Raw genomic sequence first — 12,799 nt, forward strand, 5'->3', positions numbered from 1 at the left:
ATATAAAGTTTATTTTTCGGTGTTTAAAAGTATGCAACAACATATTTTAAGCTGAGACGTACAATGAATGCATACTTTTAGGCGCCTAATACGGCATTTAAAGGTGATTTCAAAACCCTAATGGTTTGGTTGGAACCCCTTCTAGTATAAATGTGTTGGATTTCAAAATATTAAATAAATTTTATAAATGATGTTTGCCCATTTGTGAATTTTATGAATAACTTAACACTTTAAAAAATATTCGAATATTATCGAATATTTTTGGTTAAATCTGTAGTGTGCTCCCATACCAAATACGTACTATTGACACGGTTCTAATTGGAGTAGCTAAATTTTTGATGAGTGCAGGAACACCCACATACGCACCGGCGCTATCTCGGCTGGGAAACGCACGGATGGGCAAGCAGAAAGCTAGACGACTCCATTACCTCCGCTGCTGGTCCTTCCCCCGACTCCTGTAAGATATGTTGTTGCTTGTGTTGCTAAATGCTAACGATGACGAGGACTTGGGAGATGGGGGAAACTGGGGGATCCCGAGAAATGGGGATTGGGTAACGGGAGTGCGTCACAGGACGATGATGATAATGGCCTCGTTGCCATTACTTTGTTTAGCTGCCTGCTGGCGCAGCTCCTTCTGGGCTGCCCTGTGTGGCTGTTGTTGTTTCTAGCTTGTTGGCTTAATTGATTTAGTTGAAGCTGCACAGAGTTTAATAGTTGCTCATCATTTATGTGGCGCCTGAGATGGCCACAAGGAGCTCTTCGCTTCGTTCCGTTCAGTTCAGTTCAGTTCGGTTTATTTGGCATGGCGTTTAATTTTCTCCAGCACTGTGCTACAGATTTCGACGCGCTGACAGTGGTGGAAACCGGTTGGGAAGTGTCTACGAGCCATTACCACTACCGGCGTCGCATGCAATCGAGCCGGGCTATTGAGTCAACGCCAACTTGGTCCACTTGGTCAACAATGGTCAACCTCCCTGAGAAGCTCGGATTGCCAACTGACGCCTCCGAGCCATGAATGGCGTTTTATCTAATCCGCGGCAAAACAGCGCGCCGGCCAGTTGGCGCATTTAAAAAGCCATTTTAATTATTTATTAGCACATTAAGCAGTAAGAAATTTCAAGAATCTGGACTAGATAATGGAGGCAGAGGGAGAGATTCAGTCAAGTGGGTTGCTGGGATACCCTACTCCACTTAACTTGGTAAAATTTAATATATATAATAATGAGAAAAAAAAGAGAATTTAAGGATGCTGAAAAATAATAGGAATAATCTGGAATGCAAGAATATAATATGAATATCTTAAGTAAAAATTAAAAGTTTTGTAAACCATTCTAACATCAAAAAGTAAAAAAAAACAATTGTAAAAAATGAGTATTAAAAAAAAAGTATTGACAAACCCATTTATCAACTTATTACTTAAAATTGTATGTAATGTTCTAGTTAAATTTTTTACATTACTTAAAACTTATGGGTTGTAAAACACCTTATATTTTTGTTAGACATATTTCCTATTTATAAATGGTCATTTAAGTTATGTAAGGGTAGCGTGCTGGAGTGATAAATTAAAATAAAAATATAATAATGCAATTTAAATGTTATTCAAGGTATTACACGTTTAGCAACTTACTTTGCTAATCTCCAAAGTGAAAACCCTGATATCATTAACAAGAATATCTTGATAAGTTCTTGCAAAACTCCATATATGGCTTCTTGTAGGACAGCCAACGTTCCGAAGACTGGCTTATGTCAATCAAAAGGCCAAGTTCAGGTGTAATTTCAACTGCGTCTTTTGATCGGATTCTGGACTTATGGTGCACATTACACACATTAACAAGATCATTGTCGTTGGTAATTGTTGTTGCCGCAATTAGCGTTGGTAGCACTTGATTTATGCAGGTGCCATGCAAAGTGGCAGCAGCTTCGAAGCTTCCAAGTTTCCAAGTATAGACAATGCCGCCACTCGCAATTAATCAGCACTCGGAGCCGGCGATCCGTACTCACCGTATAAAAGGTGGCCTAGGGCATTGCCAACCGAGTCAGTCCCGCTTTGGGCTCGAAGGGATCAGTAGCAAGCTCTCCAAAATGCGTACTATAATGGTAAGTACATAGAAAAAATACTTATATAGGAAGATCAATTTGATATTCGCATGGTGCATTTAGAAAATATCACTATTCTACCTTGTAAAATTCTCTAAAATCGATAAAGAGCGAAAAAGCCTTTACTCGAACATCTCCATAATAGAAAAAGAGAGCAAAAAGCAAGATGATGTTATACTAGATATAATTGATACTGAATTTCATCACAATGATCATCATATCATATCAATTTCTTCTCTGTAGAACCAGAATTCTACTTAGCCGGATATAGAAAATTACTCATTATTTATTTTCTTTGGCGCAGTTTTTCCTTTTAGGCCTTTTGGCTATAAATTACTGTGAGCAGGCAGCCGGTCATGTGGTGGCCCTTCCCCCAGCTGGAACCTATTTGCTGTCGCCCCCTGGACAGGTTCTCCTGCTGGTCCAGCCACCTCCTCCACCTCCGCCAGAGGACGATGGCTCCTACAAGCCGCCTTCGAGCCCCGAAGATGGCCTGTGGAAGCCACAGCCCGGTCTGGAGGGTGAGTACACGGAGCCGGAAATAAGCCAGAGTGGAAGTGGAAGCGTCAGTGCCGAAGGCGCAGAAGGTGCGTCCCTGAGTTCGGATGGCTCTGGGTCCGTTGACGCCCAACCGGCGCCGCCAGCACCAGCGGCTGCTGGAGGAGCAGGCGAAGCCGGTCAGGCGGGACAGGCAGGTGGAGTTCTCGGCGGAGCGGGAGGAGCAGGCGGAGCTGGTGGTGGTGGCAGTGCCGGCGGCGGAGGTGCCGGCGGAGGCGGTGGCGGCGGAGGAACAGCCACTTCCGGCCAGAGCGGCGACAATGGCCAGCCGGGAGCACCGAGTCCGGCGGGACCTCAACCCGATGGTGAGGATGGCGCCGATGGAGCCGATGGGCCAGATGGTCCGGATGGATCCAAGGGCGGAAAGGGCGGCCAAGGTGGCAAGGGAGCACGTAATGGAGCCGGAGGCGGTGGAGGAGCAGGAGGAGCTGCTCCCCAGCCTCCGCCGGCAGCAATTCCCGTCCAGGCTGTACTGGTACCCGCTCCCGTTTGGCCCCAACCGGAGTTGAATGTGGTGTAAGTGGCAGTACCTGTAAAAAATATGGATAGATATATCTTATTATCCATTTCAAAACCCACAGTCGCCTTATTTAGACGTCCAAGGACCCTTGTGCCATTTGCCGTATCCCCTCTGAATATTCGATTAAGTTAGTCTTAAAGCTAGTCAATGATTTTGGAGCTCACATTTACCCTAAGCTAAGGCAAGCGAATATTAAAATTCGATTACAAAGTAATGCTATGTTGTGTCATTTTAATTGTCGGGCAAAGGTCATAGGTTGCCGACCTGTCATTAAGTATGCTAACCTAATGGACATGGGTCTAACCTTTTCTCCGCTTCAGATACTCTATCTCCAAAGTGTTCTATATTTGGACTGAATATATACTTTGGAAACAACATCAGTAACCGCCAATTAGAAGCCGTGTTGTATAAAAAAGCTCTGAGATAGATGCAGCTTTCAAATGTCAGGGTTAGTAGTGCATAAATTATGCCTAAAAGTAGGCACTGTAATTTACATACGCTTTTCTCTAGCCGAGTTTCCAGGGGAAAATGCTAATTGCTTGTCAATCAGTTGATGTTAATTTGGAAAAGGTTTTCCCGCCCAGATATATTCAAGCTTAAAGGAAAATAGCCGAATTGATATGGCTGTGCATTTACATTGTATCATGCGTGGGCTTGAAGGTTCAACTTTCCATTGAATATTCATGTGGGAAAAGGTCAAAGCCTGAGGAAACAATATTCACCTTTGACCATCTCTGTTGAATATTCGAAAACCGTTTTTGCTCAGATGATTTTAGTGTTTTCTATTTTCTATTGCACGCCAGTTTCCCACATTCACTTGCCTCATCTTGTGCCAAAGTGCTTCTTATTACTTCGATTTTCTCGCTTTCGTGTGGCCCACTTTGTTGCACAAATTGCGCGAATCGCTGGAAATCGAATTTTCTGCGTTGCACTATATCTACTTTGCAACAATGATTCTGCCTTGGCCGCGTGTGCCGGCACTATTTGTGCACATGTCTTTGAAACGACGCACAAAGTGGATGAGTCCTTATCGACCATCTGCGACAAAGTTTCCACGAACCCATTTTCGCGGATTAAAGTGGAGTGCTCAGCAATTGGGATATCTACCGGAAGATGGTAGAAAAGATAGGAAACCTTTCACAAGGTTTTATTCAAAGATTAAAGATTGAAGAGAAATTTTGTTCTATGACAGGATAATACGATAAAAACCAATATAAGTTTTTTTGTTTTTTTTAAGATTCTTTATTTTGCAATATAATATCTAATATATAAAGATCATAGACAAGTAATACTTTTTATAATCTAAAGAATATATATATTACAATATGAAAAATGAACAATAGTGGCTCGGTGTGGAAATTATTATTTATTTTAAGAAGAACGAACTTTTACAAACTTTAACTATAAGTTTTATAATTAATGAAATCTTTGAATTAGTGACAAGTAAAATAAATTCCGAACTAGCTTTATAGATTTTAATGGTTTATATTTGTACAATTTGTATGATCTTACAAATGTGTATTTTCTATTATAGCATCATATCAGTAGAATTCCAGATAACTTTTTATTTATTTTATTTTATTTATTTAAAAATTCTTTACGTTCAAAATTATTATAATAAGTTTTATCTCTCTTAGAAAATATATAATTTTTATTAACGTTGGGCTTTAAAATATTTTTTTTCTAACATTTCAAATTTTTTTATGTGTAACAGAATACATTTAACGCAAAAATGGCTCCTTTCCCATCCGGACAGCAATTTAGGTTCTCCCCCAAACAACTGCCAATATATTTCGACACTCCTGCTGTTGCAACATGCATTCAAATCAGATCAATTAGGCCATAAATTAACGCCTCAACCATAAATTAAATTGATGCAAAACATAAAAGCCATTTGACCAAGATATGCAAAATGCACCTCATGCAACGCCCACTGTGAAACTAAGCCAAACTAAAGACAAGAGCTGCGTCAGAATGCCAGGGCTCAAAATCGCTTTTGGATTGTGTTTGTTGGCTCAGACATTGTGTTTACACAACGGCTCTGTGTTGCAGTTAAAACGGAGCCCTGGGCGCAGGGCCAAATGCCACAACAGTTCTGGCCAAAAATCAACAAAAACAAAAACCGCAACGGACTTCGATTGATTGGGCCAACTTGCAAACTGGCGGGCAAATGCAAATGTAATTCTTCAATTCGAATGAAATTTTTTTTGAAAGCTAGGAATGAGAAGTGAGTGCAAATCAACGACGGCACTTGCAATAATATTGTTTGGTCGAAATTAGTTGGCAGCAAATCTGGCCGTTGCACATTCACTTTTGGCTGGAAACCGACCACGCCCCAACACTTGTGGCTCACTGGGGATGTAGGTATTGGTAATACCGATTGGTTTTTGGCCAGGCTACTGTTTTTTTGCGGGGTGCCAAATATTCTGAACTGCGGATAAACACAATCGCCTGGCCGGTAATTCGAACAATTTCGGCTTTTATGCGCTGCCTGGCGTGTAATTAAATTAACTGCCGGGTCAGTAACCGGATCGAAAACGAACCCCACCTGCCCCGAAGGTCGAATATTTTGTTTTAAAGTCGATCTCACTTATGGCCACTGTAACTGTAACAGTTAGTGGCCGACAATTGGTCGTAAATCGAAATGCCAATGCATGTTTAATTAAATGGCTAATACCCCAAAGAGCCCATCCCAAAAGACAGCCCTAAATCTACGATAGAAGCCCAACCCCTGGCTTGTTTATGCGTGGAAAATTGAAAATCGCTGCTCGTATTTTCACCTGCCTGCCGGCTGACCTTTGCGTGTCAGCCCGCCGGCCAAGGGTTGTTAATTTTTAATTAGCCACCATGGCCCCTAATAAACTAGGCCCACTTCAAGGTCGCCCATTGGGGTCCCCCAAAAGGTTGCACTTGAATTTATGGCCCCTCAAGGGGAAATTCCTTGCCCCCTTTTCGGGGCCCCAGAGAGCACATTCAATTCCAACTTGACAAATGCCTGGCAATCTATTTACTCAAATTGTTTGCCCAGCTTCGGAGCGCCAATAGTTCGAGTCACCCAAAGTCGAGTGACACAATCCACTTCCCCCCCCACATAAGACACACAATTTTGCAGGCGGCTGGGGCAAAAAATACAAGACTCATACCGCATTGATTGATTGTTTGTTCGCTCCCAGTGTCACAGTGCCTCATGCAGCTATCCTCCGATGGGGATTCAGAGTGCCACGCCCACAGCACAGCACACCACCCACCGCCCCCGCAGGAGGCATTTCCCCATAGCACACAAACACACACACACATGTGGGGGTATGCAAATTTCAATCGTTGCATTGCAAATATTTATGTTCCTTTCAATGCAGTCACTGTGGGTGGAGAATGAGGTGCGGTTGGTTTAGGTGGTTGTTCTGGGTGGTGCGGCAGTTGACCTGTGACAGGGAATTATGAGCCAGAGTTTAAAGGAAATGGAATTTCCCACCGACACAGGGGAGAGCTCCATAACAGGATGCCCTTTTAATTAATATGACAAAACAATGGAAATAACATAAAAATGTGGTTGAAAGATAAAACCGAATACGGGTGGTTTAAATTAAATTCCATCGAGCACAAAGTCAACTCGGTGCTTTGACGAATAAAAACCAAAAACAAAAAAGACCTAGTATTTATTTTTAACACGGTACACGTATTTTGTAAAGGCTTCTAAATGTTTTGGAATAGAAATTTGCAAAAAAATATATGTTTTTAAAGGGAAGAGAAAAATCTTTTTCGGAACTCAATCATAGCATATTTTAAAATTATTTATTTTTAATATGACATTTAAAAATAACGTTAAATCCTTTTTTTAACAACGAAAACATACAATGGTTCGCATTTCATTGAAAATATTTGAATAAATAAGTGGTATGAATATATAAACACAAACATTTTTATAAAGAAATTATACGAATACTAAAAGTGACCAACAAATCACATATGTTCCCTACTAAGTAATACTCAAATCCCAGAAGTAAGGTTGTAGAGGATAACTTTGCTAATAATGCTCCTCATAAAAATATTTATTTAATGAAGAACTCTAACTACCACAATTCCCTCATCAATTCCAAACACTTTAAATTTGTGATCAAATACATTTTTGCAGTTTATTTGTCTGTTTGCAGTTTCATATAAAATATAGAACTATATCTGGTCAGATACATAGAGATTACAACAGTTATTTACAACATACTCATGCAGCGTTTCTCAATCGAAGTAAGATAAGAGACAGAAGATGTAGATTGTCGGGCAAGAAGAAAGTAAGAGAAAGTATAGTACAGAGAGATGTAAATAGGAAAATGTGTGTGCTGTGACTGGGACTTCCATCCAAATCCGAATCGATCGAAACCCAGCGGGCAAGGAAGTCTTGCTACGAAGAACTTCAATCTCCCGTGTGTAGTGGCTTTCAGTTTTCCGTGTGTTTTTGAGTGGCTTGTGTGTGCGTTTCTCAGAGGGTGAAATATAGTTATAGAAGACAGATAGATGGAAAGACAGACAGACGGATAGATATAGAGTTGGGAATGCTGCTTTAAAGTCGCTCTAGCGTGCGTATACGCAATGCAAAGTTGCGCATACGCTCCGCTGGCTTCGGTAGTCGGTTAGGCAGAGTGTATAGAGATGCTCGTCGTCGATCGGAGGTTAAGTGCCGATCCCTCGATCCCTTAGTAGTGGTCGTAGTGCGCATGGTACTGGCCATCATCCTCGTGTCCATTGCCTCCATAGTAGCCACCATGGCTGGCAGGAGCTCCATGACCGGCGGCAGCCACCGCATTCAGATGCGCGGCACGGGCATGCTGCACCTCTGCGGGCTCCACTGGCACTCCATTGTGGATCACCGGGATGTGGATGGGTCCCTTATGCGCATAACCAGAGGCGTAGCTGTTGTGGCTGCTGTGACTCTGCTCCCAGCGTCCATCGTAGCGGCCATCGTCCCAGGATCCATGGGAGGCAGCTCCTCCGTGGGCGGAGGCCTGCGACAGGGCGGCGTAGTGGGCGGCCTTGGCGTGCTGCACCTCGGGCGTATCAACGGGCACTCCGTTGTGGATCACGGGCACATGGTAGCCACCGTGGCTAATGGGGGCAACGGCATGTCCGGAGCGGGCGGCAGCGTGGGCGGCAAAGTGGGCGGCCTTGGCGTGCTGCACCTCGGGCGTCTCAACAGGGGCTCCATGGGCATGGGCCACGGCTCCCAGAGCCTTGGCATGGGCGGCATAGTGCTCAGCCTTGGCGGCCTGCACATCGGGCGTGTCAACGGGCACACCTCCATGGGTCAGTGGGACATGGGCGGCCTGGCCATAGCCCCATCCTCCTCCGTAGATGGAGCGCTTGTACAGATGGTGTCCACCGGCATTGTGGGCGGCAGCAGCGTGGGCGGCGGCATGTTCGGCCTTGGCATGTTGCACTTCGGGTGTATCAACGGGCACTCCGCCGTGGGTCAGCACCGGGATGTGGATGGGTCCGTGGCCGTAGCCATGGGCGTAGGGCGCGTAGGAGCCATGGGAGTGGGCGGCAGCGTAGACGGGGGCGGCATGAGCGTGAGGAGCCTGCGGCAGGTTGGTGCCCACGGCATTGAAGCCATGGTGCGGGTCAGCGGTGTAGGACACCGATTGCACATGACCATGACCATCCACGTAGGAGTAGGAGCCGTGCGTGGTGCCATCATGACCGCGCGTCTCATGCTTCTGTGAGTTGGGATCGGCGTATCCGTAGGAGTAGGTGTGGCTGTGCGGGTCCAGGTGCTGGTACTGTGTGGACACGGCTCCGTGCCAGGAGGCGGACACCGTGGAGACCAGCAGGGCGGCGGCAATAAACTAAAGGGAAAGAAAACAAGTAATATTTATAAATTTCATAGAATATCATATTTTTTAGTTTTTTTATGTCGGTCGGATTTTAAATTCAATCAAATGTACTTTATAAGAAAACTACAGAACTCGAATATTTTCGGTTAGGAAAAAATGAATAATAAATTATGTACGGTTTAATCAAAATAATAATCATAATACACACAATCAATTTTAACTCTACTTAAACGGTTCCACTAATATCCATTCTGAGGAAACTAATCCAGGAAAAAACCCTCAATCTCTCTATCATAACACATTTAGAAAACTACACAATAAAGTTAGATACCTAATATTTCAAGATATTCGATGGTTGAATTCGTGCTAGTTTCGTATCTTACATCTTTTTCCCACACTGTAGAAAGTCTTAGGTGTGGGATTATGCCACGGCTCAGTAATTACTCTTGCGGTAGCCGCCGCCTAAAATCTTTAATCGCAGGTGTCACTCAATGGGAGCTTATAAGCCGCCACTGCTAACCTAATTACAGGCTTTGCTTTTCTTGCGCTTGCGCCAACGTTTTCCTCTCGCTTTTCTTTTGCAAACACACGCCCATCTCTCCGCTTTTCTTTCGGATTCGCTTTTCCAGCGCCGCGAAGCGCAACCGTTTGATTCGATTCAGAGATACTCGTTTCGACCAATATGTATTCGTTTGCAGATATTACCGCATGCGGCGCGATTATGTACCATATTATGTGTGTCAGCAGGTGAGTGGGGCAAGTGGGGCAGGCTGAACGGAAAGTGGTGGAAAAACAGTTAAATAAACTGTCCGACATGCAACATGTCAACGGCTTATCAACGGGATTTCGCACAGAATTTGATGGCAGCTGATGGTTTTCTGGGTGGTACGCTTAGCATGACGTGCCGAGCGTAATTGACTCTCGGATGGAACTGAAGGATTTATGCATTTCGGTAGCAGAACAGGTGGCATATTATTCGGAGCGGAATTTAAATGAATCGAATTAAATTCAATTCGAGACATGACAGTTTAATATGCCATTTAAGGAATGCAAGCAATGCATTTATTTTATACTGCCAAGTCACTGTCATGTTTAAAACATATATAAACATATAACAAATTGTAGTTTATGCGTTTCGTCCTAGAGATACTTTTTCTTAAGCAGCTTAAATTTAATTTTTAAGAGTGATGGCTCTAATCTCAGATGTGATATATAATGCACTTCGTGATCTTTTAGGATATTGTTCGTTAAGTCTTGTTAAAATAAAATTTTAAAAAATAAATAAGTTAATAATTACTGTATTTTGTGTACTAATATTTTCTTTAATTAATAAAATTTGTGTTTTGGCAATATATCTTGCATCCCTAATATCTGTTTTTAAAAATTTATAAAAAATTAAATATTGTTTTAAAGTTGTAATGATCTATCATTTACTTGGTTAGTCAAATCTTTGATCTTATATGAAACAAAAATTAAATGCACTTTCTTTTTAAAACTATGAAGTAAGTAAATTGTAAGTATTTCTATATTTAAGGAAGTGAGACACCCGAACAGCTAAGCCTAAAATCCTTAAGGCCTCTTTATATTCTACACTTTGTCACTTTTAATTTTTCAAATATCCTTTTGGCGTTGTCCTTTAGATCCCTTGGCGTATACTTACGAATGGCTTCATTATGAGTTTAGATCACGCGATTGAGCTTCGAAAAGGAGTTTCGGGGATACACTGGGGATGCACGGAAGTGGAAAACTAACTACACACGACACGACACAGGCAGTGGTCGCTGGACGCTGGTTGAACCTCCTAGAACCACGGACTAGGACTGTTAACGAACTGTGCTGACTGCTGGCTGGCGGCCCTAATATATACCGCCCGAGACTGGCGGCCGGAGACTGGGGAGCAGAGCGAACACAGAGCTGAGACGCCGGCGCATGCGCAACATTGGTAACAGCAGCAACACTAGCAGCAACAACAACAGCCGCAACACCAGCAATATCGGCCATACAATAAAAAGCCAACGAGAGCAAGAGCAGAACAATGTAATCGTATTACCACTTTAATCGCGGCTCGAAGCGGGTTTTGGCCAAAGCCGAAGTGGATATCGAAGCCCCAGCCGAAGAATGTGTATCAATCGCTTTTTTTTGTTGGCTGGAGAGCAGTGCAGCAGCAGCAGCAGCATGTTGCTGGCGTGCAGCTGCACCGGCAACATGTTGCTCGTGCGTTTCCTTAGCTGCGTTTGTCACTGCGAAAAAAAGCAGCTGCCATGACCTTGCTTTCAAAGCGATTTAATTGCCGGTTTGAAACTAAACTTGGCGATTGATGTATTTGTTTTTTTTTTTTGAGGGGGAGCTACCTCTTTAACTTCCGCGCTTTGAACAATTAGCACTCTTTATTTGGACATGGGATTGGGCCGATCTTATCGAAAGCTGCCTTTCCAAAAAACGCCCAATGGCCCCGCCCCAAGCTGGCCCCAGTGATCAAATTAAAAAATTCTTACCCACCGCTCTTGCAGGTTGCAACATGCCTGCCCAACTTGCCCCAACGGGGGCCATAACGAAATGTGAGCTGGCCAATTTCTGGGCGTTTGCCTCTTTAATCATTGAACTGCATCGGAATACGAAACGAAAACTTTGCAAATTAAAAATAAAAACAAGAGCACAGCCCAAAGAAGCCGGGGGAAAAGACAGACAAAAGACAGAAAAATGGATTTTCTATACACTTTTGGCCGCTGCTGTTGTTGCCACATGTTGCAGCATTTCTTTGCAGTCCGCTAATCTAGATGTTGCACTCACAAAGGCACTGGGAAAAACAATATGATAAATAAGAACATAATTAAGAATGCCATATATAATTGTTTAATAAAATATCGCCTTAAAAAAAGATTGCAATTGATCATAAAAAATATTTTAACATGTTTTCAACCAAATGGTTCAAGTGATAGAACACTTTACAGCAAACAAAATTGGTGAAAATTATAAGAAAATATCTTAAGGCAAGGATAAGGCATTTGAAGAGTAGCATTACTGGTAGAAGATAGTAATTGACCCGTTAAAAAAAATGCTTTGAATACATCTGATAATTTGTAGTTAATAACTAATATATCCATTGAATCTCTGTGCATTCCAGATACCTCGGGGGTTTTCAGAAAACGATGGTATAATTCTTGTTCAAAGCTGTAAAATACATTTTTTCCTAAGTGCACCATAGTTCGTTGCATTATAATGAGTGCTTGCACTCTGGCTAACTTCGATTATTTGCATTCGATAAGCGAAATCGGGAGAGCGGGTGGCTCTATAGCTCCGGCACACTCCATATATTCTCGTACCCGTACTCCTATCGGCAACTTAATTTGTTTGGCTTCGCCTGCCGCCAATTTAATTTGAATAAACCGAATGCAAACTGCTCTTTTGAACTCGCATGTGTTTTTTGCGCGGGCGGGCGATCATTTTGGGGCGTGTTTGACATTTTTGCAGTATGCGCAACATTATAAATTATATTCCCATTCCCGGTGCCACTTTTGTTATCATTTTATTAGCTCGGCCCACTGTCGACAGCTGTGGGCTGTCTCGACGGCTGACTTGCTAACTGGCTCAAGTGCAATCCACACATTTGTGGATTGTCGGGGTGCCCACCTTCAGCCAGTTCAGATCAGCCCGGTTCAGTTCCAACCCAATCCAGCTCCATTTGCGAGTGCAATTATTGTCTTGGCTTTCCATCCGAACGCTGCACTACTTGCTCGGGTGTCGGGCACATAAATTCTGATTGGTATCTGGGCGAAAATTAACTAATTACCTGGTAATA

The 12,799-nt window shown here is 43.0% G+C and overlaps 2 protein-coding genes across 2 annotated transcripts; one reads left to right on the forward strand and one right to left on the reverse strand.

Annotated features, from left to right (window-relative positions):
* The first annotated feature begins 1,940 nt into the window (after positions 1-1,940).
* On the forward strand, positions 1,941-3,389 carry LOC108010544 (uncharacterized PE-PGRS family protein PE_PGRS46). The gene is made up of 3 exons (XM_065866148.2): positions 1,941-2,097; positions 2,402-3,171; positions 3,237-3,389. The coding sequence occupies exons 1-3, from the start codon at positions 1,951-1,953 to the stop codon at positions 3,247-3,249; spliced, it is 930 nt and encodes a 309-aa protein (XP_065722220.2). The 5' UTR covers positions 1,941-1,950; the 3' UTR covers positions 3,250-3,389.
* Positions 3,390-7,282: 3,893 nt separating this feature from the next.
* Positions 7,283-10,853, reverse strand: Cpr92F (cuticular protein 92F). Its single transcript, XM_017077259.4, has 2 exons — positions 10,661-10,853; positions 7,283-9,012 (listed from the first exon to the last, which is right to left on the reverse strand). Exons 1-2 carry the CDS (start codon positions 10,670-10,672, stop codon positions 7,864-7,866), a joined length of 1,161 nt encoding a protein of 386 aa, XP_016932748.2. The 5' UTR covers positions 10,673-10,853; the 3' UTR covers positions 7,283-7,863.
* Between the last annotated feature and the right edge of the window lie 1,946 nt (positions 10,854-12,799).

Source organism: Drosophila suzukii, chromosome 3 (assembly GCF_043229965.1).
Source record: "Drosophila suzukii chromosome 3, CBGP_Dsuzu_IsoJpt1.0, whole genome shotgun sequence".
NCBI classification, from domain to species: domain Eukaryota; kingdom Metazoa; phylum Arthropoda; class Insecta; order Diptera; family Drosophilidae; genus Drosophila; species Drosophila suzukii.

Excerpts from the sequence above, each read along its gene's own strand:
- LOC108010544 (XM_065866148.2), top strand. The coding sequence starts at position 1,951 with ATGCCGCCACTCGCAATTAATCAGCACTCGGAGCCGGCGATCCGTACT. Across the intron at positions 2,098-2,401 it reads CCAAAATGCGTACTATAATG|TTTTTCCTTTTAGGCCTTTT; the intron begins GTAAGTACATAG and ends TCTTTGGCGCAG.